This window comes from Dermacentor silvarum, chromosome 2, assembly GCF_013339745.2.
Source record: "Dermacentor silvarum isolate Dsil-2018 chromosome 2, BIME_Dsil_1.4, whole genome shotgun sequence".
In the NCBI taxonomy this organism is placed as follows: Eukaryota; Metazoa; Arthropoda; class Arachnida; order Ixodida; family Ixodidae; genus Dermacentor; species Dermacentor silvarum.
The window spans coordinates 168,888,904-168,914,867 of record NC_051155.1 but is presented as its reverse complement, the minus strand read 5'-3'; the positions used below and the strand labels follow the sequence as shown (position 1 = coordinate 168,914,867).

Sequence of the window (25,964 nt, the reverse complement as noted above, 5' to 3'; positions counted from 1 at the left end):
TAAGAGGGATCAACCACATTTTTTTTTCCACCTGTACGCACACTAGACCAATGTGAAACGCTTCGGTTAACGATTTACACCACCTTCGCTTGTCTTATAGTTTTCCAAAAACCTGCATTATATAAAGTTCGCCCAATAGTTCTAGTGACAATTTAAGCCACATTGAAGCAAAATTTAGCGGCAATTTAGCGACTTTCTCGTCCAAGCTTAGTGACAAATGCCGAAAAATATGGCAACGCTGTGTCTCTCTCTCATGGCTTGATCTCCCATCGGCAAACAGTTGTGTAAGGATTGCATTTACCGACATCCTATTTTTTTTTAATTACGCAGGTATTTATTGGCACTTATATTGCTCGAAAGTTGCGGCCTTTTCGGCCCTTTTAAAAGCTTCTCACACGTATCTACGATATATGGGGAAGGCAACATTAAAAGAGAAAGCTTTATTGTCCTCAAAGCAGTGAATTGAACTAATTACACTAGAAATTTGTTCAAATACACTCACCATATGGATTCTCGTCAGAGCTGGCAGCGCTCCTTTCTGTTTATTCTTCTCTTTTTGGGGGGAAAAGCTGTACTCCAAAGTGAGGTTAAATACAGGAAAACAAAACAATTTAAATACTGCATCCCAGAGCCATGGCCACTCAGTCGGTGCACTTAAGGAGGCTTAAGCACGATGGTTGCTTAAGCATGACGAGCCACGATGGATTCCTAATATCGCCACTTATTGGTTTGAACCAAATTTCTATAATTCGAATCGGCAAGTAGTTTTCGGCATTTATAGGTAAAAACCGAAAACTGCAATCCCTAGTTATGTGTTTGAGAACCTGCATAGTGGGAGGTACATGATTTAATCAGTAACGAAGGTTTCAAAAAGATTCCTCAAAGAGACTGGTGTAAGCCAAGCACCGGTTTCTCAAGATAACAGTTTTATAGCGTTCGGACGGTGCTTTTTCCTGCGGTGTGTGTGTGTGTGTGTGCGTGCGTGTGCGTGTGTGCGTGTGTGCGCGTGTGCGCGTGTGCGCGTGTGCGCGTGCGCGCGTGTGCGTGTGTGCGTGTGTGTGTGCGTGCGTGCGTGTGCGTTACCCGCCGTGGTTGCTCAGTGGTTACGGTGTTAGGCGCTGAGCAGGAGGGCATGGGATCGAATCCCGGCCACGGCGGCCGCAATTCGATGGGGGAGAAATGAAGAAAACACCCGTGTACTATAGATTTAAGTGCACGTTAAAGAACCCCAGGTGGACCAAATTAATCCGGAGTCCCCCACAACGGCGTGCCTCATAACCAAATGGCGGTTTTCGCACGTAAAACCCCATAATGTAGAGAGATTTCATGTTACCCTTCAAAGTCTATATGTGCATTCTCTTCAAGGACCCGTCTGGCATGGGACACAGGTGGCGGGACAGGTGGACCCGCAACTATTCCAGTGGGTACAGAGGAGCTACGAAGGCGGGTATGGCGGCCCACTCGTAAGAGGAAGTGAAAAGGAGCCCCAGTTGACAGCAACGCAGTCGCCGTCAGGTAAGTGAACACGATAAGCTTTCTGCTTGTTAAACACCGTCATCCAAAAAAATAAATCGTTGGCCCTTCCACACAGTGAAGATGGATGACTGTCCCTAACATTCTGTTAACGGGAGTGTGCCCTTGTGATTAACGAGATGTACATTGTGTGGATACTGGTGACATCAGTGGAGACAAGTTGGCAATGAAACACATGTTTATTGAACATCGGAAACTTCACTGGTCAGTTTTATGAAAGTGAGCAAAGTAGCCTTGTGATCGCTGCTTTATACTGCAAGGGGTTCGGTCATCTCGATGTCACACGTATCGTTTGGACATGTCAAATCTACGCACATACGTCTTATGGTAGTCATTACGTTCACAATGCTCATACCCCCTTAAGCAATGGCTCATACCCCCGTAAGCGCGGCCTTCCCATTACGACGACAGGAGAGAAGTGAAAATCTACGCTATAGATTGATATGAGCGGCAGCGGAGCCAGCTGGGGAAGAACACGACGCTCGAGGCATTGTTGATGATGATAGTTTCAGCGTTACATCGCCGGCGCAGGCTAGCGTATACAAGCTTCGCTTGAAAAGAATCCGGAAGCGTGTCGAGAGATTATTCCTGTGGTGTGGTTATATGGACAGCCTATAAGCTGCGCGTGTGAAAATATGTACTGTACGTACGCCGCACAGCTTCCCTGCGAGCAGTTTGTGCCGATTTTCTGGTAACGAAACAGCGCCAAGTGCTGCTGAAATGGCACTATACTGCCTTCCAACATAACAGTATTGCATAAAAATAAAAGCCGTGGTCATCCAGGGAGATGTGTTCACGTTTGCCTGTGCGCATGTCACCATGCCTGTTAATTGGTTAGCAAGCAAATATGCACTAGTTTATACGACCAATGAACCTATGCTATCCTTCCTTCGCATAGCTGACTAATAGTTTGCTACCGAAATCACTGCTTTTCCTTTCGGGGGAAGATGCAATATTTTTCTTTTTTTATAGTCAGAGGCATTAGTCACAGCAAATGTTTCTTGCTTCTATTTCGTGCTGTAACCTTTGACATGTGACGTAATTTTAGGGCACGGTTTGGTGCTGTGGTTCAAGCAATAGTTTGGCCTTCAATGTTCCCGCTAATAATCAACATTTTACCTCGCCACAAATGCTCGCACTGTTTCGAAAGAATGCTTAGTCTAAAGTTCTTTACTGCGACTTTTTTCTTGCTTTCCCTTTAAGGGCTCTTCGGGAGACTGCATCACTATGGAGGTAACTTGGAACGCTGTGCGTCATAATTTTTCCCGTGATCTCGTTTCAGCACTGAGCAACATGGCGGATATTTCAACGTCAAACGGCTCCACGTGTCCAGCCATGAGCGTCGAAAGAAATGGAACCTGTCTCCCACTCGTCCGGATGGCGGAGACTCGGCGTGCCCGACAGTGTAGGGTCTTTGCAGCCAATGCCTATAGGGCAATTTTTTCAGTGGCAACTGCCAGGAATAGACACTTCGGTATGGAGGTGGAAAAGTCGGCGTGATAGCTTTTTTTTTTAATCACTAAAAATCACTCTGGCGCTAGTATTTACGGGAGCTGAAGGTATTTCGGTTCAGCAAGCCCAGGGAATGGTGGACAGAACACAACATATGCATTTACCTAAGCCTTCGCCCTTCCGGGCTTTAAGCGGCTCTGCGACTTTGCTGATCACGTCCAACAATATATATTGCGTTATATAAATGCAACAAATCGTGGTGAATACGCGCATGTACATAGGCTTGTATTGCCTTGGTGTGTTAGGAAAAAAATATGCTTTCTTGAAAATTTTAGAAAGATGCAGCTTAAAGGTTCCCTGAAACGGTTCGGACAAATTTTGTAGACGCGTAGAGTACAGCTTCAATAAAATATTCGCGTCACAAATTAAGCGAAGCGTCTCATATTAAGAGAGCTACGGACGATTACTAGTTACCCTCCTCCTTAGCCATGCATTTTCTCCTCAACTCGTTCGCCGATTGATCGGGGCTAAGCTCCGCCTTCACTGGCTCTACCTTATGATGTGACGTCGTGTTGTCTACTTCCGGGTGTCATGGAGCCAGCGCACGTAGGCGCTCCAACCTCTCCGCTAGCCGCCTGGCCGTCGATCCCCAGCGAGAGCGATCAAGCAGCGTGCGTTGCGCGCCTTCTGTCGCAGCGCGGAGCGTGTCCGGTATTCCGGTAACCACAGGCGAGCCGGACGTTCTGACGAGCAGGCAGAGGTGGAAACTAAAGCCCCTCCATATCGCAGTCATGCAGGAGCTTTGTAGACGTACGTGAGCGACCTGATCGGCATGATCGGCATGCACGGTCCAGCCATCTGGTGACGCAGAGCTTAACCAGCCAAACACAGAGCTAATATTTCTGTAACTAAGTGTAAAACATTTTAAACATATAACAAGATAATGTGTTCAAGATTGCGCTCCTCCTGGCGAAAATTTGCGCGAGCAGCAAAGTAGAACACACTTGGTTACTGCTATATTAGCTTTGCATTTGGTTGAACTTTGTGCCGCCAGGTAGCTGCACTGCGCAAGCAGTTCACGTTTGCGTCTCCGTTCATCACGTAAAACGTCCAGTACACTTGTGTTTGCGTTTACCCGAATACCGCACAAGCTAAACTCTATTGTGGTAGTAATCCTTCGGCGTGAAGTGACGGCCGCAAACGTGTAGATGCAGGCGCCGTTTGGATACCGACAGTCCGATGCGCTGCAGCCACGCCGCTCGTCTGCTGCCTTGCAGAAGGGCACGATGTCGCCGCTTGACATGTCGCCGATCGCTACGTTTGCAGCCCACAACGAAAGGGCGAACCATGGTGCTCGCGAAAAGAAAGAATGAGACCAACACTAACCGCGCAACTCTCGTCAACACGGAGCACGGTGTAACAGAAGCAGACGACACTTGCTGTGGGCCGGAAGTGCTTTTAGTGTAGTATCAGCTCCTGGTGCACTCTCTTTCTGTTACTCTCTTTTTATAGAAACAAATTAACTAACATCCAAACCATTACGAACAGCGTATGTTCACCATAATGTTGGAAAAATAACCGATGACGCGCCCTGGGCAGCCAATCGGATCGCTCGCCCTACTGTAATGGTCAAATCGCGTCACTTGGTCAGGGGCGGCTGAAAACTCAGCCGATTGGCGTGCTGCGATCGGTAGCGATGTACCTTTTTAAAACCTTATAATAAATTACACGCTTTATGTGGAGCGCTTAGATGCGTCAATTAATGATCAGAAAGACCTACACTATAACGACTCAGTACGTTTGTACAAAATCGTCAAAATCGTTTCAGGGTCCCTTTAAACGCCAGAAGAATTACCTGGAGCCACAAGCACGAATGTTATGCACAAATCTATGTACTGTACTCATAATTGTCATAGAAGCTGTACGATAGCAGCGCCAAAGTTCTTTATAGTAACTGTTGTAGGCAAATCTATGGTTGTAGCACGACATCCCAGATCGGGCGGCGCGCACCGCAGATCTCGGAGGCTCTAATTGTAGGTAACTCTACAGGGGAGGTGGGTTAGCCGCGACTGCTGCGCGCGCGTGTGTGTGCGCGGCCGATAGTCACGCGTACACATGCACTCACGCGTGAGTGCATGTGCGTGAAAGACACATGTATAGGAGCATGATCTGGCGCGTTCTTAGCGAGATATGCACACCGCGGTGGTCGGGCATGCAGAGTCCCGGCCAGGAACATTAAGCAGGGCATCGTGCGTTGCATATAATCAAGCGTTACAGCGACATGTGTGATGACTTGAAAGAACTGACTGGCCGAGTAAAACGAATAAACGCACACAAAAAAAAAAACGGGAAAAAAGGAAGCAGATTTGTGCGACCTTCCAGCATTGCAACTCAATTTCAAGCGAAGCTGATTTTTTTTTTTTTTCGAGCAGTTACTATAAGAATTTCAATTGCCTGTAATTAAGTGGCATACTTTATTATGTTGCCCGTATATAATTGATTCGTTTGGAACTTCAGCCGCATATAACGCTTTTGAGCATTTGTTAAGGGAATTTTGCAAAAGCTGTGATTTATGCACGCACATTTTACTTTGCCCGTACATTGGACGGCGCGGGGAACTGAGGGTGGCAGGAACGATGTCACCGTCTCGCATGTTAACACTTTAATTGCAACTAAATACAATCCTAGCCCAAGGTCCGCCGTCTTCATTAGGTCAAGCTAGGTGCGTTGAGAAGCGCACTTGCAAATCTTGCATATCGTCTATCCCTTTCGGTCAGTTACATCGTGGGCCGCTAAAAAGGCTGTATACTTCCTAGGTGAACTTGTCTGTGGCGCGAAATGCATTTTGTGAAAAGGGGACAGAAGAGAAGAGACAGTGAAGCGCCAACTGTATACTGTATACTTGTACTTGTGTATACTGGCTGTACACTTTTATAACCCAGGTAACTGCCAGCGCTTTTCGTCGGTGTTTCGATTTCATTATACGAGAAAGAGAGAGAGGCAGAAGAAAGGGGAAAGGCAGGGGGTTTAGCCAGAGGAAAAACGAAACGTATAAGAGCATTGAGAAATAACATACTTAAGACGCTGCGCACTGCTCCGGTCTGCAGAATGAACATCAGCTGCTTGTACTATCAAAACAATCGGTTGTCTCTTATCGTTAGACCACTCGACTGTGGAGAAAATTTCCCAAATGCACCGATCTGCGTCTATATCTCGCAGCATCGACAGGGACCTCATTCTTACCTTTTCTTTTCTTGTACGTGCATACTGTGAACAACGCAGGGGAGCGCACCATCCCAGTTCTGCTGTCGATCGACGATCGAGTGGAACACGCACTCAAGAGTGGTCGACTGTGCGAGAACATCCCCGCCGACGCGTGCGTCAACAACACGCGCCGGGTCTCGTCGGACCGGTGGCGCGACCCGTGGTGGAGTTGGCTCGAGTTCTACGGGGGCCGCGTCTCTTGCGCGGACGAGGACATCCGGCAGAACGGCGACTGCATCTTCGGTTCACGCGACGGGAGCCGTGCCAGCTGCTTCATGCGTTTCTTCAAGATCCGCACGAGTTACCGCTGGCGCGTGGCGGTCGGAAACACGCACCACGACGAACCACCACTGGCCGTCATCGAAGCGGGGAATACGTCCGCCACCGCGAAAGTCGTGCAGGCAACGCTGCAAATAAGAAAAGATCCTGGTGAGAATTACACTTCTTGTGTGAGAACAACCTTAAACGCCGCTCAAGAGGAAGAGAAAGCAGTATACACTCGCGGAAATCTTTATGCAGTAGTAACATAACGTTCAAGGGCTGGCTGAAATGAGCGCCGCAACAGCTTTTCGGGCCTCGTATCGACTAGAAGATTGACCTTTTTGTAGGCTTGTGCGAAGATTCCGGCGAATATATTATGCTATTTGATATCCGCTTCGGCTCACATTTCAGTATTTTGAATTTTCGATGCATTCGAAACGAACGAATATACGTGCTTTCCCGCGAATACCCAACGCCCCTCACCCAGCCCCGCCCCTCCTATCCCTTTATTTACAACAGAATACGGAAGAGTATTAAAGAAAGAAAATGAACCTGCGCGCATGCTGATCTAAAATGGATCTGCACATGCTAGTAAAATATGGCGCGCGTGCTTAAGCTTTAGGAGGCACACGCACTTGTTACAGGTCATAACGACGCATAAACAGTGCGCACACTTCAAATTAGCGTGCTCTATAAATAATCTAGGCCATTATACTCCGAAATAACTTCCGGAACCGACATTGGATTTCAGCGAGCTAGCTCAGCAGCCGGAGTGATGGCATCGCGCGGAGAAATCTCGGCGGCTAAATTGCTTTCTATTGAGTTGAGAACTGACAGATGGGCGAGTTGGTATGTGGGGTTCATTTTGGAAACGGCGCGACAGAAAAAAAAAAAAAAACCACGGACACGAAATGCACGACAGCATCAGTGTCGATCTCAACTCAAGGTTTACTGGCAACAAACAAGACAATATATAACAACACGTGGGTAAACAAACAAATAAGAATTTAGCTGTTCAAAACCAAGTTCATTCTCACGCAGCGCGAGGGAATACTAATACAAGTACCTTTTTTTACGATGTATGTACCATGTCTCGATATTATCCCGAGTTGTCTGACTATGGTGCCTGGTGACAACATGAGCCTGGCTGAGCTCAGGTGCGCAGCCCCATTCTTCACAGTGCGAGGCAATGTGAGACTTACAGTTGCCAGGTTACGAATATTCGTGCTCCGTTAATTATATATTTAGCCACACTTATTTTCATTATTATTTATTAGCCACACGGAAGAGGCAGATTATACACCAAGCCCGTGGCACATTGAATTGCATGTGACCTGTGCTTGACGCCGCAGCCTACCTTCCTCTGGGATGTTTTTGGCTTCCGCCTGTTCCCGTACACGGGCGCAAATTCCACCTAACTTATTTGGCATAGAAAAAAAACTTTTACACCGTGTCGAGCAGCTGCGTTTTTTAGTCCACGAGGAAGCCGGTGAACCTATGAGACTACGACGAGCTTATCCGTCTTTTGCTCAGTTTTTTTTTTTTTTTTGTCTCTGCTTTTTCCTAACTTCATTCTACGAATTACCTTTTCACATGCTTCAGTCAAAACGTAACCTGCGAATTTTAACCTGCCTACTTGTCTAGAAACGCTACGTTCCAAGCGATCAGGACACGTTCTGTAGACCACCGATACCCCCCGTGGTTGCTTAGTGGCTATGGTGTTGGGCTGCTAAGCACGAGGTCGCGGGATCGAAATCCCGGCCACGGCGGCCACATTTTGATGGGGGCGAAAAGCGAAAACACCCGTGTACTTAGATTTAGGTGCGCGTTAAAGAACCCCAGGTGGTCCAAATTATTCTGGAATCCCCCACTACGGCGTGCCTCATAATCAGATCGTGGCTTTGGGACGTAAATCCCCGTATGTAAAATTAAATTAATTTGGCCGCTGAATTAAAAAAGAAGGCGATATAATGTTTACAATGTACCCTGTTTCACAACGTTTCAGTGCCCAAAGGAGTAGTTTAAGATTTATTTCTCTGAACGAGGTCGCCATGCTTTCTCGTTGACACCTGGGCAATGTCTGCCTAAACGGCTTCTTTTGAACGCTGACTACATTACGTTTCCGGGTGAGGAAATTTGTGTCCGTTTCAACAAGCCTCTCATTGTTATAAAACTGCAGCAACACGTATCGCCTGTTTTCTATTCGCAATAGAGGACCACTTCCACATCGTGGCACTCGACCTCGGCCGTGTCCGGATCAAGAACTTGGTCGTCGAAAACTCCACCATCAGCTGGGACGGAAAGAGAATCGACACAATGGAGCGGCGGTTTCGGAGCCTGATTCGAAGTGCGCTCTCCAACCTGGCTTGTGACTTCATCGGGAACAACTATCTCGACCACTTGAAGAAGGCGTTCGTCGAAGGGCAGGACTGAGCTTTGCAACTGTCTCGGCCGGATCAGTGCAAGCTTTTTCACTTTCCCTACTTACTTTATTGGCTTGGACGTCCTCCATAGAGGAAAAATAAACATTTTAGCTCATGATGTATCTTCACTAACTGGATGTCCAATGCTCAACGCAGCTTCAGTCACATAGAACGTAAGCTATCGTTGGGTCAATTGCGCTGTTGGCTAGTTGCTGTTCCAACATACCGTGTGTCCTTGCTAAATTTAGCCAAGCCGTTTAACGAGGAGGAGGAATAAACTTTATTTACAGTAATGAACAGATGAACGTATGTTACGCATGTGGAAGAATTGGACACAGATCAGACGTTTGTCCCACACCTGATGTGGTGCAGTGCAGGGGATGCGGTGTGCAAGACCCAGGGGAGGATCATATATGCTCTCCCAAATGCAAGTTCTGCGGTGAAGATCACCCCACAGGTGACAAAGCTTGCAAGCAGCGGTATCAAATACCGTATGTAGTGAGAGTAAGGAGAAGAGAACGCTTCAAAGAGGACACCGAGATGGAATCGGCTCAACCGACAAAGGAGACCCCTCCGGGCGCTGGGAGGCGCTCACGCTCAAGGAGTGGTTCAAGATCAAGACAGCGCTCACGCTCAAGAAGTAGTTCAAGATCAAGGCAGCGTTCAACATCGAGGGGAAGAAACCGTTCGAGGTCTCGGGAGGCGCAGGTGCGCTTCGAGGAGCAGGAGCTGAAGATCAAGAAAAAGGAGCCAGGAGCTACCTGGGAAGATAAAGTCAAAGGTACTGTGAAAGCCACAGGTAATGTGGCAATTGCCTCGCAGATACAAAGCAATGATACCAGAGTAGAACAGCTCATCAGAGAGGTTATATCACTAAAGAAAGCAAATGAAGAACTTAAGAAGCAGATTCAGGAAATGAACACAGGGTTAAGGGCAGAAAGCGGTAATCTGGCAGTAGCTAAGCCGGTGAGTAGAAGTAATAGCCAGGAGGAAGAAGGCACACCGGCGCCAAAAAAGAGAGCTGTAGTCCCAGAGGTGTAATCGATCTGCTCGGTTCTGGAGGAGATTAAGAATGCGATTAAGGACCTAAAGGACACGGTAGAAAGCGTTAACCTTAAGGTGGACAAAATATGTAAGTGGAAGTTAACAGCCGAGAAACGGCTGAAAAAATTAGAGGCCCAAGGAGATGATGAGGAATATATGCCCTCGGAATCAGAAAGCGTTAGAACACTTCCAGGAGCGGTGGGTAGCACAGTCAAGAGAACAGTGACAGGGGGTAGCAAGTCGGGGGGTAACGGCAATAATAATGGATAGCAGAAAGAGACTTAGTGTGTGGCAGTGGAATTGCAGAGGATTTCACCAAAAAAGAGCGTCATTAGCACAGATAATCAAAACAGTTGAAAATAGGCCAAAATTAATAATGCTCCAGGAAACTCTAGCGGAGGAGATCGGGCTGTCTGGCTTTAACTCGATCTGCAAAGGCAAAGACCCGGGCAGGGGAATCGCCACCCTAATTGAGAAGAAAATTCCTTACATCGAGCATGATTTAAAATTGGGGGCGAACAAAATTGAATATATATTTATAGAAATGGTCCTAAAAAGGCACAAAGGTAAAGCGCAAACCTTGTTCTGCCTCAACATATATAGCAGTTCCAGAGAGATGAGACAGAGCTTCAAAGCAATTTTTAATAAGGCCATGGGGGTAGCCAAAAATGCGCCCCTCATAATAGGCGGGGACTTCAACTCCCCACACCAATCTTGGGGTTACCACTGGAGTACAAAGAAAGGGGAAGGAATCTGGCTTCTTGCCACGGATTTAGGCCTCTCTCTTATCGCAGACCCAGCCTTTCCTACTAGGTGTGGCACTTCCACGTGTAGGGACACTACCCCGGACTTAACCTTCACTTCTAACTTACCCAGGGCAGACTGGATCAACTCTGGGGCGGATCTGGGGAGCGACCATTACATGCTACAGATAATGGTGGAAACGACGGGGGTGGAGGTAAAGCATTTCACTTATTTAGACTGGGATCAGTTTAGAAAAATCAGGAAGGACAGAGCGGAAAAAGAAGGAATGGGGCAAATAACACCACCAGAGTGGGCAGCTCAGCTTAGGGACGACTTGAATGCAGCAACTAAGGCTATAGAAACTGAGGAAGAGGTCACACAAATGGACAGTAGATTGGCGCATTTGATCGAAGCTGAGCAATCGATTTTACAAAGATGGAAATCACACCGCTTGAGCAGAAGATTTAGGAAGCGAATTGCTCAGCTCAATAGGGATATCGAGGAGCACGCCCGATATTTGCAGAAACGACAGTGGAATGAGGTGTGTAACTCTATAGATGGAAGGATAAAACGTGGAGGCAATTGGAATCTGCTCAGGCATCTGCTTAATGAAAAAGGCACTAAATGGAATAGACGTACGGCAGTGGCGAAGCTGGTACACCAGGAAAGTCAGACTGCAAGCACAGAGAGCATAATGCAGTGATTGGCAGCTAAATACTTGCCTCTCAGGACAGCGGATCAGGAAGTAAGTTACCCCGATTACTTAAGGGCAGAATGCAACTTTATGGATCAGGAATTCAACGAAAGTGAGGTACGCACGGCATTGCATGATTTAAATAGTAGGTCAGCATCGGGCCCGGATGGCATCTCTAACAGATTGCTAAAGAATTTGGACGACGACTCCATAAAACATCTGACCACATACATGAATGAATTATGGAAGAATGGGGTCTATCCAGAAGAATGGAGGACGGCCTGTACTATCTTAATACCAAAGCCGGGCAAACAACTCAACTTAGATAACCTCAGGCCAATTTCGTTAACATCATGTCTAGGAAAGACAATGGAGCATGTCATATTGAACAGGTTAACGAAATATGTGGAGGACAATGACATCCTACCGTATAATCTGATTGGTTTCAGACCACGCTTGTCCACACAAGATGCCGTGTTGTTAATCAAACATAAATTGCTTTTAGCCAGTCCAAAGCACACTAGAGCTCTCTTGGGGTTGGATGTTGAATTGACATGGAAGGGATTTTGGTTGAATGGTTGAATGGATGAATGGTTGAATGGATTTTGACAAAATTAAGCATAGAGCAATACTTGAGGTCATTTCTGAACTGGGATTAGGCAGAAAACTATATGAAGTGGTTAAAGCTTTTATTGGCCAGCGCTCAGCACACCTTAGATTCGGGGACATTAAATCAAAGAAGATGGATCTCGGTCACAGAGGGACGCTGCAAGGGTCGGTCTTGTCACCTATGCTTTTCAACCTGGCGATGTCAAAAGTGGCAAAGAGATTAAAAGGGATAGAGTGCATTAACTTTACCATTTATGCAGACGATGTGACAATATGGAACGCTGAAGGAAGTATGGGACAGGCGTAAAGCAGACTTCAGGAGAGCATTTATGAGGTAGAGTCCATTTTAGAAGACATGGGGCTGAAATGCTAGCTCTGCTGAGAAGTCTGAACTCCTAGTACTCAGTAATAGGAAAAGGGGTGAAAACCGAGGGGATATGTTCCCGAAGAAGAACCCAGGTTAGTACTAACCACAAAGGCGGGCAAAACTATTAAGCAAGTCGAATCCATTTGAGTCTTAGGGTTATTCCTGGAGGCAAACGGGGCAAACGGAAAAACAATACAAAACATCACAAGCAAGACTGAGGAGATAATAAGACTGCTAAGGAGAATCACTAACAGACACAGAGGGTTGGGAGAGGAGAGCGCCAAGAGACTGGTCCACGCTTTCGCCTTGTGTCACTTCTCATATGTAGCAGGGATGCTTAGATGGACACAGACAGAACTAAAGAAGTTGAACAGATTAATTAAAAGGCTTGTCAAAACAACAGTGGGATTGCCGGTTAGCACACCGGATGATAAATTAATGAATCTAGGGCTCCACAACACAATATCCGAAATAATTGAAGCTCAGCAAATTGCCCACAGAGAGAGGCTTTCCGAAACAAGGTCAGGTAGAGCAATACTCGAAGAGCCAAGGTGGTACCCAAGCGAATCTGAAAATTCGGAAGACAGTAGAACTAAAATATAGCATAAGAGAGATCATCAAGACGACTCCTTTTCCCAGAAATATGCACCCGGTGCACAACATGGAAAGAAGAAAGGCAAGGGCCAAAGCTCTCCTGCAGGAGATAGAACAGGACAGAGAACATGCGGCTTTTGTGGATGCTGCATGGGTCAGAGGAAATAAAGCCTTTACGGCAGTAGTAGTAGATGTAGATGGACTCACTCGGGATGCTATTACTATCATGACTAAAGAAGCAACAGTGGCAGAACAAGTAGCGATAGCATTGGCTTTAAGGAATAATAAGTGGACGCGCATTTACAGTGACTCTAAGATGGCTATTAGACATTTTACCAAAGGCTTTGTAACCAAAAGGGATGCCCAGCTTATCGGTGAGATGGACAGCCAAGGGATCGAAATCCACTGGTTTCCTGCACACATGGGGTCTGTCGATCCATCTCGGAGGAATTTGAACCAGGTGGCTAACGCAGCTGCACAAGGACTTACTATCCGTGCACTACGCGACCAGGACCCCAATAATATGCGGGAGGAGAACAGGGACCGATTACTTACATAAAATGAAGTCACGAAGCATTACTACATGAACAGAAGGGAATTCCCAGTGCCACATGCTAAGCTCAATAGAGCTCAAGCGGTGACTCTGAGTTTGTTACAGACAAGAACCAATCCTAGTCAAAACTTTATTAACAAGCTATATCCAGAAAGAGAGGTACCAATCAATTGCGAGAAGTGTAATGGCATCATTACTCTGCATCATATGCTTTGGCAATGTCGTGTGGCTTTCACAGACTGCGACAAGGAAAGGGTCTGATGGCGGCGAGTCCTTCACAGTGGAGTGCTTTTAGATCAAGTACAGGCCGTCCAGAAAGCCCACGACACGGCGGTAAGGTTAAACCTTACTGTCCCGACGTGGGAGCCGCCTGCGTCATCCTAAGGGTTGATCTTCAGGACCTGAATAAAGTTTATCATGCCATACCATGGCGCGAGATACAATTATAAAATGTATGGTGTTCGGTCGTCATAGGTCTGACAAACGAACAACATATCTAGCTTGTAAATTGTATCTTGTACCATGTTTTAGTAATCTTCATTTTTTTCATTGAATAGCTCGGCTAACGTTAGCTGGGACACCTTATATCATCATCAGCCTATATTTGTGTCCACTGCTGCTGCTGTCCCAGCTCTTGAACGGAGGCAGCTACACTGCCACAGTCGGGGCCACCACGAGCGTAAGGCATGGCCGTGCCATCACGGTTCACTTCGCCACACTCTCTTTGGGTGAGGGTAACGCGCGCAGACTGATGCAGCTGCGCACTATCCACTATCACTTCCGATTCCCTCTCCCCTGACGACGCTTCGCCGTGCTCCCTCAGGGGTTGCAGAAACAAGCGTCATTTCCTTCTTTTGATCACTCTCTCTCATCATCATCATCATCATCATCATCATCATCATCAGCAGCAGCAGCAGCAGCAGCAGCAGCAGCAGCAGCAGCAGCAGCAGCAGCAGCAGCAGCAGCAGCAGCAGCAGCAGCAGCCGCCGCCTATATTTATGTCCACTGCAGGACGAAGGCCTCTCCCTGTGATCTCCAATTACCCCTGTCTTCCGCTAGCTGATTCCAACTTGCGCCTGCAAATTTCCCAACTTCATCACCCCACCTAGTTTTCTGCCGTCCTCGACTGCGCTTCCCTTAACTTTGGTATCCTTTCTGTAACTCTAATGGTACAGCGGTTATCCATCCTACGCATTACATGATCTGCCCAGCTCCATTTTCTTTCTCTTAATGTCAACTAGAATATCGGCTATCCCCGTTTGCTCTCTGATCAACACCGCTCTCGTCCTGTCTCTTAACGTTAGGCCTAACATTTTTCGTTCGATTGCTCTTTGTGCGGTCCTTAACTTGTTATCGAGCTTCTTTGTTAACCTCCAAGTTTCTGCCCCATATGTTAGCACCGGTAGAATGCAATGATTGTACACTTTTCTTTTCAACGACAGTGGTAATCTCGCGGTCAGGATTTGGTAATGCCTGCCATATGCACTCCAACCCATTTTTCTTCTTCTGTAAATTTCCTTCTCATGATCAGGGTCCCCTTTGAGTAATTGACCTAAATGGTATTCCTTTACAGACTCTAGATGCTGACAGGTGATCATGAATTCTTGTTCCCTTGCCAGGCTATTGAACATTATCTTTGTCTTCTGCATATTCATCTTCAACCCAATTCTTACACTTTCTCGATTAAGGTCCTCAATCCTTTGTTGTAATTCGTCTCCATTGTTGCTGAATAGGACAATGTCATCTGCAAACCGAAGGTTGCTGAGATATTCGCCGTCGATCCTCACTCCTAAGCCTTCCTAGTCTAAGTCTAAGAGCTTGAATACTTCTTCTAAGCATGCAGTGAATAGCATGGGAGAGATTGTCTCTCCTTGCCTGACCCCTTTTTTAATAGGTAACTTCCTACTTTTCTTGTGGAGAACCAAGGTAGCTCTGGAATCCTTGTAGATATTTGCTAAGGTATTCACGTATGTCTCCTGTACTCCTTGATTACGCAATGCCTCTATGACTGCTGGTATCTCTACTTAATCAAATGCCTTTTCATAATCTATGAAAGCAATGTAGAGAGGTTGATTGTACTCCGCAGATTTCTCTATTACCTGATTGATGACATGGATATGATCCATCGTAGAATATACCTTTCTGAAGCCAGCCTGTTCTCTTGGTTGGCCGAAGTCAAGTGTTGCCCTGATTCTACTGGAAATTATCTTTGTGAATATTTTATACAATACTGAAAGCAAGCTAATGGGTCTATAATTGTTCAATTCTTTAACGTCTTCCTTCTTATGGATGAGTATAATGTTGGCGTTCTTCCAGCTTTCTGGTACACTTTAAGTCGTGAGGCATTGCGTATAAATAGTCGCAAGCTTTTCAACCATGATATATCCTTTATCTTTAATTGAATCGACTGTTATTCCATCTTCTCCAGCGGCTTTTCCCCTGGTTATGTCTTTCAAGGCCCATTTAACCTCATTGCTAGTTATAGAAGGAGCATCTGTATCCTGTTCATCACTACTTTGAATGAGAGTATAGCTTGGCTGCTCTGGGTACTATACAGGTCAGTATAGAATTCTTCCACTGCTTTTAGTATTTCATCGAAATTGCTGATGATATTACCCTGCTTATCTTTCAGTGCATACATTTTGCCTTGTCCTATGCCAAATTTGCTTCTCACTGATTTAATGCCCCGTCCATATTTTACTGCTTCCCCAATCTTTTCCACGTTATAATTTCGGATATCGCTTACTTCTTCTTGATCAGTTTCGACAGTTCAGCGAATTCTAACCGATCACTTGAGTTTGACACTTTCATGTTTTGCCGTTTATTTATTAGGTCCTTTGTTACTTGGGAGAGCTTACCAACTGGTTCACCCACTTCAACTGCTGCTTCTGAGATCAGCCTAGTTACGGTTTCATTCATTACCTCTATGTTGTCTTCATCTTCCTGTTCTAAAGCTGCATATTTGTTTGCAAGCACCAGTCTGAATTGGTCTGCTTTTGCCCTATACTGCGTCTAGCTTGGCCTGTTTCGTCTTGACTAATTTTATTCTTTCTCTCTTCAAATTGAAAGAACTCCTAGACCTCACTAACCTATCGTCACTGCACTTTACCCTACCTAACACTTCTACATCCTGCACTATGCTGGGATTGGCAGAGAGTATGAAATCTATTTCATTCCTTGTTTCTCAATTAGGGCTTTTCCAGGTCCACTTCCTGTTGCTGCGCTTCCTGAAGAAGGTATTCATTATTCGGAGCCTATTTCTTTCCACGAATTCTACTAACATCTCTCCTCTAGTGTTCCTAGAATCAATGCCGTAGTTGCCAATTGCTTGCTCACCAGCCTGCTTTCTCCCCACTGTTGCATTGAAGCCGCCCATGAATACAGTATACTGAGTTTGGTCCTTTCTCATTGCTAATTCAACATCTTCACAAAACTGTTCTATCTCTTTGTCATCGTGACTGGAGGTTGAGACGTAGGCTTGTACTACCTTCATTCTATACCTCCTAATAAGCTTTATTACGACGACTGCTACCGTCTCATTGATGCTGTAGAATTCATGAACATTGCCCGCTGTGTCCTTATGGACTAGAATTCCTACTCGGAATTCTCTCTTATCTGAAAAACCTCTGTAGCAGAGCACGTGGCCGCTATTCAGCACTGTGTAAGCTTCTCCAGTTCTTCACTTCACCTCACTAAGGCCAATAATATCCAAGGCAATACCTGATAATTCCGCGCATAGCCCTGCTAAGCTAGCCTCACTCGATAAGGTGCGGCGTGTGTTTAACGTTGCCAGGTTTAGTTTCCGGTGGCGGCCTGTTCGGACCCAGAGATTCTTAGCACCCTCTGCCGCGTCCCAGGTCTGACTGCTGCCTTGGTCAGGTGCTCCGCAGCGGCTGGGGACTGAGGGAGTGATGAGGGACTGTAGGAGTGATGAGGGAGGTAGTGGCCGAATGCTGCACCAGGGAGGCCAATTCCTGTTCTGGTGAGGGAGTGACTTTGTTAAAGCTTAGTGGGCCTTCCTAATTTGGTTGCACCTGAACTAGTATAGCCCCACTAGCCCTCGGCGATATCTTTTTTTTTCCCGGTGTCAGGCGCCACTCCAAGCCTGAAAATGCAGTGGACTGGAAAAGGATTCGAGCTTACGACCTTCAGATTAGAGGCCGGGTGTTCTACCTCTGCTCCACGCCACCACCTGCTCCGCTCCACGACAGATTATATAATACATGTTAAGTCAGTCTTGGAAACCATACAAGATAGCACTTGCACATCGCATTACAACAGCGCATCACTCTAGGCAAGAGTATAGATAATAAAAAAGGAGATCAAACAAGTTAGAATCTACATACAGCGAAGCTTTGTGCGAGTGCATAAAGAGTCGAAAAGCGAGTTCGTGTTCATTGAATGTCCACACAAAGTGACACCGAAGGCTTTACTCAGGCATTGTAGAGAGGCTAATGCAATGACTTGTAAACGAAACAAAGAAATAGATAGTGGTGCATCCTGGTGTTTTTAAATGCGAAGCATTTCTTGGCGAACATTTGCCACTTTGACAGTATCAATCTATTTAGCCGCCTACGTCTTGGTGCTCTCATGGTCGTTTCGTTAACTTGGTATGTACCAAAATTGGCATAGTATTACAAGAGTGTAGGACGAACATAAATGATAGGCCATGACATGAACCTCCTGACATGCGTCTCACGTAGGTCATGGAACAGCCTCCTACGTCTTGGTGCTCTCATGGTGTTTAGTTAACTTGGTAGAATCCCCGCCCACCGCTTCGCATAACATCGATTCCCACAGGGCGATCAGGTCTGACTTGGGTGCACCACTGCTGTTTGTCTGCGTAGTCCATAGAACACAGAGGGAGACGTGTTTGCATGAGGCGTTGTTTGCGGATCTGCCGGATTGTTCTGTATTTTTTTTTTTGTCCCCCGCACGGCCGCCATCGCCGCTGGCGCAGATGCGTGGAGGCGAGAGCCATTTTAGTGGTGGTGCAAGGAACCCAGCGGCGCGCGCGGCGCGCGTACTCCGCTGTGATTGGTTGGCCAAGGGAACAGGCAGGCCGCAGCCATGGTCTCGCAACCCGGCGAGGTTCGCAAAGAAAAGCTTTAATACAGTCCCTAATCCAGAGCTCTATTCCTAGCTGAGCTACACTCTGCGCGAAAGCACGGCCGTGGCCGCGGCTACGTGCGCACGCTCTATGCCTGAAGTTAGGAAGCGCTCTCGCTGACGGTGGCTGCTGACAATTTCGAAGAGAAATCGAATTCCGCTACACTCCAAGTCGGCTGCAGGCGGCATTTGGATTAATAAACATGTACGCCGTCAATGAAACGTGTTGCCACTGCGACCCTACTGCCGAATCTCACAAATACAGAAAAAGGGTTATTAGAAACGCGCCAAAGTTAGCAGCGCTGCTTCAAAGGTTGCTACTTGTAGCGTACTGGCAGTGTCGCGAGCCAATACTGGCTCCGTCAGAGCAGAATAAATGGCTTTCGTAAGGGTTAGTGGGCATTTATACAAGATATGTATTGGGACCTCAAGCAGAACACCCGCACATTTTTAACAAAGCAAAAGCTGAGCCGGAACGATCGGTTTACGCCGGCGCAGCAGAAGAGAACCTCGGAAAGATTTCGCACGCGCGAATCAGTCAAATGCTGGCCGCGCACATCATTACCGACGAAGAAAAAAAAAAATGCGGATACCACGCACTGTGGGAATCGGTGTAAGCGAAGCTTTGTATGCTGATTGCTTTGACTGACGATAATTAGCGGTGATGTTGGCGGCGAATGTGTAATTGCTTCAGCATTTAGTCCAATACGAGAATGGTGAGTCGATGTTAAATGTTGCCTTGGGTGCACCACTGCTGTTTGTCTGCGTAGTCCATAGAACACAGAGGGAGACGTGTTTGCATGAGGCGTTGTTTGCGTCATTGTTCATAATCTCTGAGAGTGTTGAGCATTATCACTGCCTCACATGGCACATCGCATCGTGGCAGAAGTCTTAAACTTTGAATTATGGGGCTGTACATAATTCAAATAATTATTATAATTGTATGTATAGATTGTAAATATACATTCGCGTTCTGCACCACGTTTCGCTGGGTAGTGAAGACGCTCCTGTTCCACGCGACGCTCCTTTCGGACCTGGGTGTCCACGACGCTGGGTGCACGCTTTGGAGCCATTTTGCTGGCGCGTGGTTACGTGCTCCTTCTGCATACGTGGCCAGCACGCTGTTCAGACGCTGAAGCCCCTGTTTGCCAGGGGCTTTATTACACGCCAGCTTCAAGCGCTCTCACCAGGCTATGGACGATTGTAATGTTTACACTATCAAAGCCCAGCACAGGACCTCTACAGCCCAACACCTGCATTTTTGTCGCATAGGAAAGCGAACACTGCACGTGCCATCCGCACAAACTTAAATGCTGCCGGGGCGGCGGCGGCCGTGATGTGATGCGTAAAGCTTTAGTGATGCGCGGAGGCGAGCGCCATCTGGTGGTGTTGAAAGAAACCCAGCAGCGCGCGCGAGCATGATGATGTTGATTTCATGGTATCCCCTTTGAAATGGGGCGGTAACAAATAGCCAGCTTGATTTAATCAGGTATGTTATGCATGTTTTTTATCTAGCATTTTTGTATACATTTCATTAATTGTTTTCTTCCCTCTTAAAACATACCTTGTACCGCTATCTATGACTGTAAGAGATCAATCAGGTCGTATCAATCTGTTCCCTGCTTTTTTTCCACCAATAGTCTAAACGTCTCTTGCTTACCTCGACTGCTGGCCGGTTGATGCTTCCGTCCACTTTAAACCCAAGCGCTTCTGGAAGGTGTACGTCACCTACTGTTCTCACTAGGTGAATCCCTTCGCATTTCATTAGGATGTGCTGAGTGGTCTCCAGATCTCAGCTGCAGCATACACATGCGCAACTAGTTATGAATATTTGGTCCGGTGTGTTTTGGTCCTTAGGCAACCGGCTCGAGCCTCAAATAGCAAGGCAGTGTCTTTTGTGCTATCATACAGGTTTTCTGTTCGAATTTCTTTTTTTTTCGTTCTTGTAAATCTAGACGGTCATTCTTCGTCTCTATTTCCCTCACTTTCTTTCTGATGGCTCCTGGTTGTCTATTTACAGTTTCGATTATCCTGTACTTGGTTACCAACTTCCTTGACCTCTTCCTCCATTCTGTGTCCACGCTTTTCAGATAGAGATACATGTGCACTTCAGCCGCCCATTTATTGTGATCCATGTTCCTGAGTCTTTCTTCAAAACTAATTTTGCTCTGTGCTTGTCTGACTTCCAAAGAGGCCAAACCCACGTCACACTGCACTGCCTCATTTAGACATAGAGTTACTGTAAAGGTTCCCTTTAGGTTCCCTAAAGGGAGCGTATACGGTACCTCTATTTAGACCTAGAGTTACTGTATATGCTCCCTTTGGTAGCATATACAGTAACTCTATTTAGACCAGGAGGCGAGCGCCATCTGGTGGTGTTGCAATAAACCCAGCGGCACGCGCGGCAAGACCATCGCAGCAGCAGCGCCCGGAAAGTCAGGAGAAGAGGCAAAGAAAGCATTGCTTTAAAAGTCCCTATTCTAACCTAATATGAACCTAATATATACCAGGGGCATCGTTTAGTTCATGGATGGATGGAAACAACTTTATTAAGATCCGGCCAAGTTTAACGACCCGGGCTCAGGTGTCCCATGAGGGGACTTCGAGGCCTTGCCTCCTCGCCACCTCCCGGGCCCGCTGGACTGCCCACTCTTGTGTCTTGAGGTTGGAGCTGCGCAGAGCGGCGGCCCACTTCGACGCAAGAGCCTCCGTAGCTACTGCTATTTTCGCTGCTATAACAGGACACTCCCACAACATGTGTGAGAGTGTCGCTCTAGTTGCCTGACATAACTTGCAAAGAGCACTCGGATATTGTGTGGGGAAAATGTGCCGCAATCGCACCGGACTGGGGAAGGTGTGTGTCTGCAGTGGTCGCCAGACGACCGCCTGGCGACGTTTCAGTTTGGGGTGAGGGGGGCGGAGGCAATATCCTCCTGCCTAACTGGTAGTGCTTGGTGATATCGTTATATCTGACTAAGCGTGCTCGCGTGTTTCGCACCAGGAGGTCCGAACTCGAAGAGGTTGTCTCAGACTCTGCGCGGCGGGTCAGTTCTCGCGCAGAGCAGTGTGCCATCTCATTCAAGTTAGGGGGGCCCTCGTCGGTGGGGGTGGCGACGTGCGCTGGGAACCACATGATCGCGGTGCTATCGTTTAGTTCAGCAAAGACACCCGTGGGAATCTTATTACGTGACTTATGGAAGGTATGCAAATGGGCAGAAAATGAGTATTCAGTAATATTTTCCCATGATCATAAGCCATAAACATTAAACTTTCCCCACGCACTACCTCTAACATGGTCCCCATTTTCATCGAATGCGAACTCGGTGTCACATACTAGTACTTACACTTCCTTCAGAGCAATTATTGATCATTACAGACTAGCCAGGGCTAGATATCCGGCAGAACATTGCTGATTAAACAAGTGGCAATCGGTGGCTTGGCGGCTAATACAAACCAACACATTCCCCAACCATCCATTGCCTTCAGTCACTATCACCCAGACGTATACACAGACATATGCAAGCATTGTAACAACCGAGGAGATCTTCAACACATAATCTGGGCATGCCCAAAGAAACAATATCATAACAATAACTGTTCAAAACCACAAAAACCAAGTTTAATAATAAGAAATGAGGAGCAATGGGAGACCGTGCTGCTCAGCTCGGACCCGGATGTTCAAGCAAGAGTAGTCCAAATGGCTGAAGACGCCGCCGCGGCTCAGGGGCTGCCGGCCGCCGTCTAAAGGGGGGATGGGGGAGGCTTCTAGTCATTACCCCCTCCTCTAACCACATTATTGGCAAAATAAAGTTATTTCTCTCTCTCTCTATCTCTCTCTAGGCAATGGCGAACCATTACGAATAAAAAGGCAGTATAATGCTTTCCAGTAAGTGGCGGTCTTTAGCCGTCTGGTCTACATGTCCATATTTGAGCGGGCGCTGCGTCTGATGTGCTCGTAATATAATACAGATGTATATAATATCTCCAAGCCTAATATCTTCTTTTTACAACTAAGGGTTTCCCTACCACTTCGCTACTTCAATTCTAATGATACGCACTGAAAGGGAAACAGAGCGCACTAAGGTAAGTGCGCTTGCTTTTTTTTTTCTGCAAGTTTTTCGGCAACGTGCTGTGCACAAGGACCTAGATATCTTGCTCTTAGGCAAATAGAGGTCCTAATCCAGGTGCGCACGGTTCGTAACCGTCCTTCATTCTCAAGGTTTGCACTACAGGTAAGCTCAAAAAACTTTTAAAAAACGTGAGAAATTAATATCAGCACAGCTTTTATATTGTGTAACTTCGAAATCTAATTTTCACCTTACTGAAGGATCTCAAAGTTGCGTACTTGTGGGTGAAATTTCGTTGAATTACATTTAATGGTTTCTTGACAATAATTGCCTAAAACCGTTGATTTTGCTCGTTACTCGACTTGTTCATATCTTGCTTAAAGTCTGCTTATTAACACTTCGAAGTACAAAACCAACAAACGTTATCCCAGATGCACATGCTTTCATAAATTTTCTTTTTTTTTTGCGCGCACGACAGGGCTCAACTTACTAACAACCTTTTTTTTAACCGTAATAACACTCAAATCGATCTGTTTGTGAAACGACGTACATACGATTATATAACTCTTTTTGAACAGTAAAAGGACCATCGCGAGTTGATCGGTCGTTATTGTTGCAAATTTGTAAATGTATTTAAAAAATGTGACAGTTGCGCGCACCCAAAAGGCGAAGCATCAATTGTGATAGCAAATTAGTAGAGAGCTATACGGAGTAAGGATAGTAGTTTTATCAGCTGTATAAACTTGGACATGCAGCAGCACCAGCAACGCGCAGAAGTGTTGTCGACGCCGTCGGAGTTTTGCCCGCGTTCGCACCGAACGCGCGCGGCGTTGTTGACTGTTGCCGCTGCCTCTGGGGGCGGCTCGGAGGTTTTCGACGAGATCAGAACGGGACACTCGTTGAGCAGCGTCGGAAGTCTTTACCACCTTCTCGCCTCGCAACGTTTTATTGCGATAGCAATTATATGGACACTCCAAAGCAGATTTCTGCCGTAACCGTCGCCGTCGCCGTGAGGTTCCGTATGACGTCAACGGCGATGAAATCGTCGCCGCGCTCCGGACGCTGTATGTGCGAGTGAAAGGGCGCGAGGGACGCGCGCTTTCACGGGGAGCGAACGCACGTCGGAGAGCAAACGCGCGTTCGGCGCCGTGCTCCCTGAAGGGCTGCAGAATTAAGCGTCTCTTTCCTCCTTCCATATATAGAGAGCAAACGCAACTTTTTCCGTCGCGCGAAAGGCTGTGGGGGGACGGGAGGGAGGGGAGGCGACGTTTAGCTGCGGCACCAAATACGTATTTATATAAAAACGCCGTGCGCGTTCGATGTGAACGCGGGCAAAACGCCGACGGCGTCTACAACAGTTCTGCGCTTTGCTTGTGCTGCTGCATGTCCAAGTTTATACAGCTGATAAAACTACTATCCTTACTCCGTCTCTCTAATAATTTGCTATCGCAGTTGGTGCTTCGCCTTTCGGGTGAAACTGCGACAAATTTTTTATATACATTTGGTGCCGCAGCTGAACGTCGCCTCCCTTCCCTCTCTCCCTCCCTCCCCTCCCGTCCCAATACGGCCTTTCGCGCGACGAAAGAAGTCGCGTTTGCTGTATATATATATATATATATATATATATATATATATATATGTGTGTGTGTGTGTGTGTGTGTGTGTGTGTGTGTGTGTGTGTGTGTGTGTGGTGATTGCAAAGGCGGAAAAAGACGCTTAATTCTGCAGCTCACAATGGGCCAGCGGTAGCGCACGATGGGCCCTAGTTCGGAAGACGCTGCCAGAAAAGCAAATGGAGCCTTTTACAGCACGACTGTTTAAAGGGCAACAGAAGCACTTTTCAAAGAAAGTGAGCTTCCAACGAATTATAGTTTTTTATAGAATTATTATATTCACAACAGCAGACCCACCATAGTCACAGCTTCGCTGGCCTCCATCTTCGCAGTAATGGAAGGGCTCTGAAGTTTTAGACATCTGCCATGCTTTTGACAGACCCAGACATGTGCATGAACTCTGCAGGCTGCATGACCTGCAAATTTCTGTAATATCACCTTTATCCACAAGTGCTCGTGGGAAGAATGGCACAATATCAAGCTGGCCTGCATTCACAAGGGGTCCTGCACGGGAGGCGAAATGTGCAATAGTCAGTCCTGCATGTATACAAAATATACTGCTTTTTTTTTCTTACTTTTTTTGCCCGTAATTTACTTCCCCCTATTATTTTTTCCTTTAGTTGCTCCCCCTTCTGGCCGTTGTTAATGTACCAGTCGTCACTGGTGCGGCCAGCGAAATTTCCCTTTCTTTTCTTTCTTACAACAGCCACAAATCACTGTCGCCTTTCCACCGTCAGAAACTAGCTGTCGCGGCGCCGCTGCACATACATGTGGTTCGTACTAAAAGGTCCGACGATCAGTTTCGTGAATCCTTTCATGAATAATGCTTTTTGTTGTTCTTTTTTCAACCTAAACTCACATGCCAGATGGCTGGAATGAAGCTGTTTATCTCTCGTTCTAACTCATTTTCTATAGACCTTGTGTACAAAAAAGAGATATCTGCAATAGAGCTGACTTTAAGTTTCTTTTTCAGGAAGTCCTGTTTGTTTGCGCAAACAAGATATTTTCGCTTCAAGATAGCTGAGGTCCCGTTTGTGTAGCTAATTTATCAGCTTTCTTACGAGGTAGTCACCAACACGTCGCATTTCAGGTCCGCTCAGCAAGCAGCAACTGCGCAACAGATCATACGAACGCATGCGCCGAATTCTGTATCGGAGAATGCTGTGTTCGTGCATCGGAGGGACAATTAAGCCTTCAGAAATTTACTACCATTTGTTACAACCGCCTTATGAAGGACCAGCTCTGGCCAGGAGGCATTACGACAGTTTGAGTGCGGAAACAAACATATGCTGACGCCCCCCGGTATACAGAGAACGAAAATGGCGCCACATTCTGAATTAAATTATGGGGTTTTACGGGCCAAAACCACGATCTGATTATGAGGCACGCCGTAGTGGGGGACTCCGGAAATTTGGACCACCTGGGGTTCTTTAACGTGCACCTAAATCTAAGTACACAGGTGTTTTCGCATTTCGCCCCCATCGAAATACGGCCACCGTGGCCGGGATTCGATCCTACGACCTCGCGCTCAGCAGCCCAACACCATAGCCACTGAGCAACCACGGCGGGTTAAATTTCGAATGATAACGCATGCTTGACTGTATCGACATTTCCTTTAGACCGAACGTCCAGCCAAG

At 46.7% G+C, this 25,964-nt stretch overlaps 1 protein-coding gene across 1 annotated transcript; it reads left to right on the top strand.

Annotated features, from left to right (window-relative positions):
* Positions 1–2,817: 2,817 nt before the first annotated feature.
* On the top strand, positions 2,818–9,078 carry LOC125943672 (uncharacterized). The gene is made up of 3 exons (XM_049663124.1): positions 2,818–2,938; positions 6,268–6,678; positions 8,723–9,078. Exons 1-3 carry the CDS (start codon positions 2,827–2,829, stop codon positions 8,941–8,943), a joined length of 744 nt encoding a protein of 247 aa, XP_049519081.1. The 5' UTR covers positions 2,818–2,826; the 3' UTR covers positions 8,944–9,078.
* Positions 9,079–25,964: the final 16,886 nt, after the last annotated feature.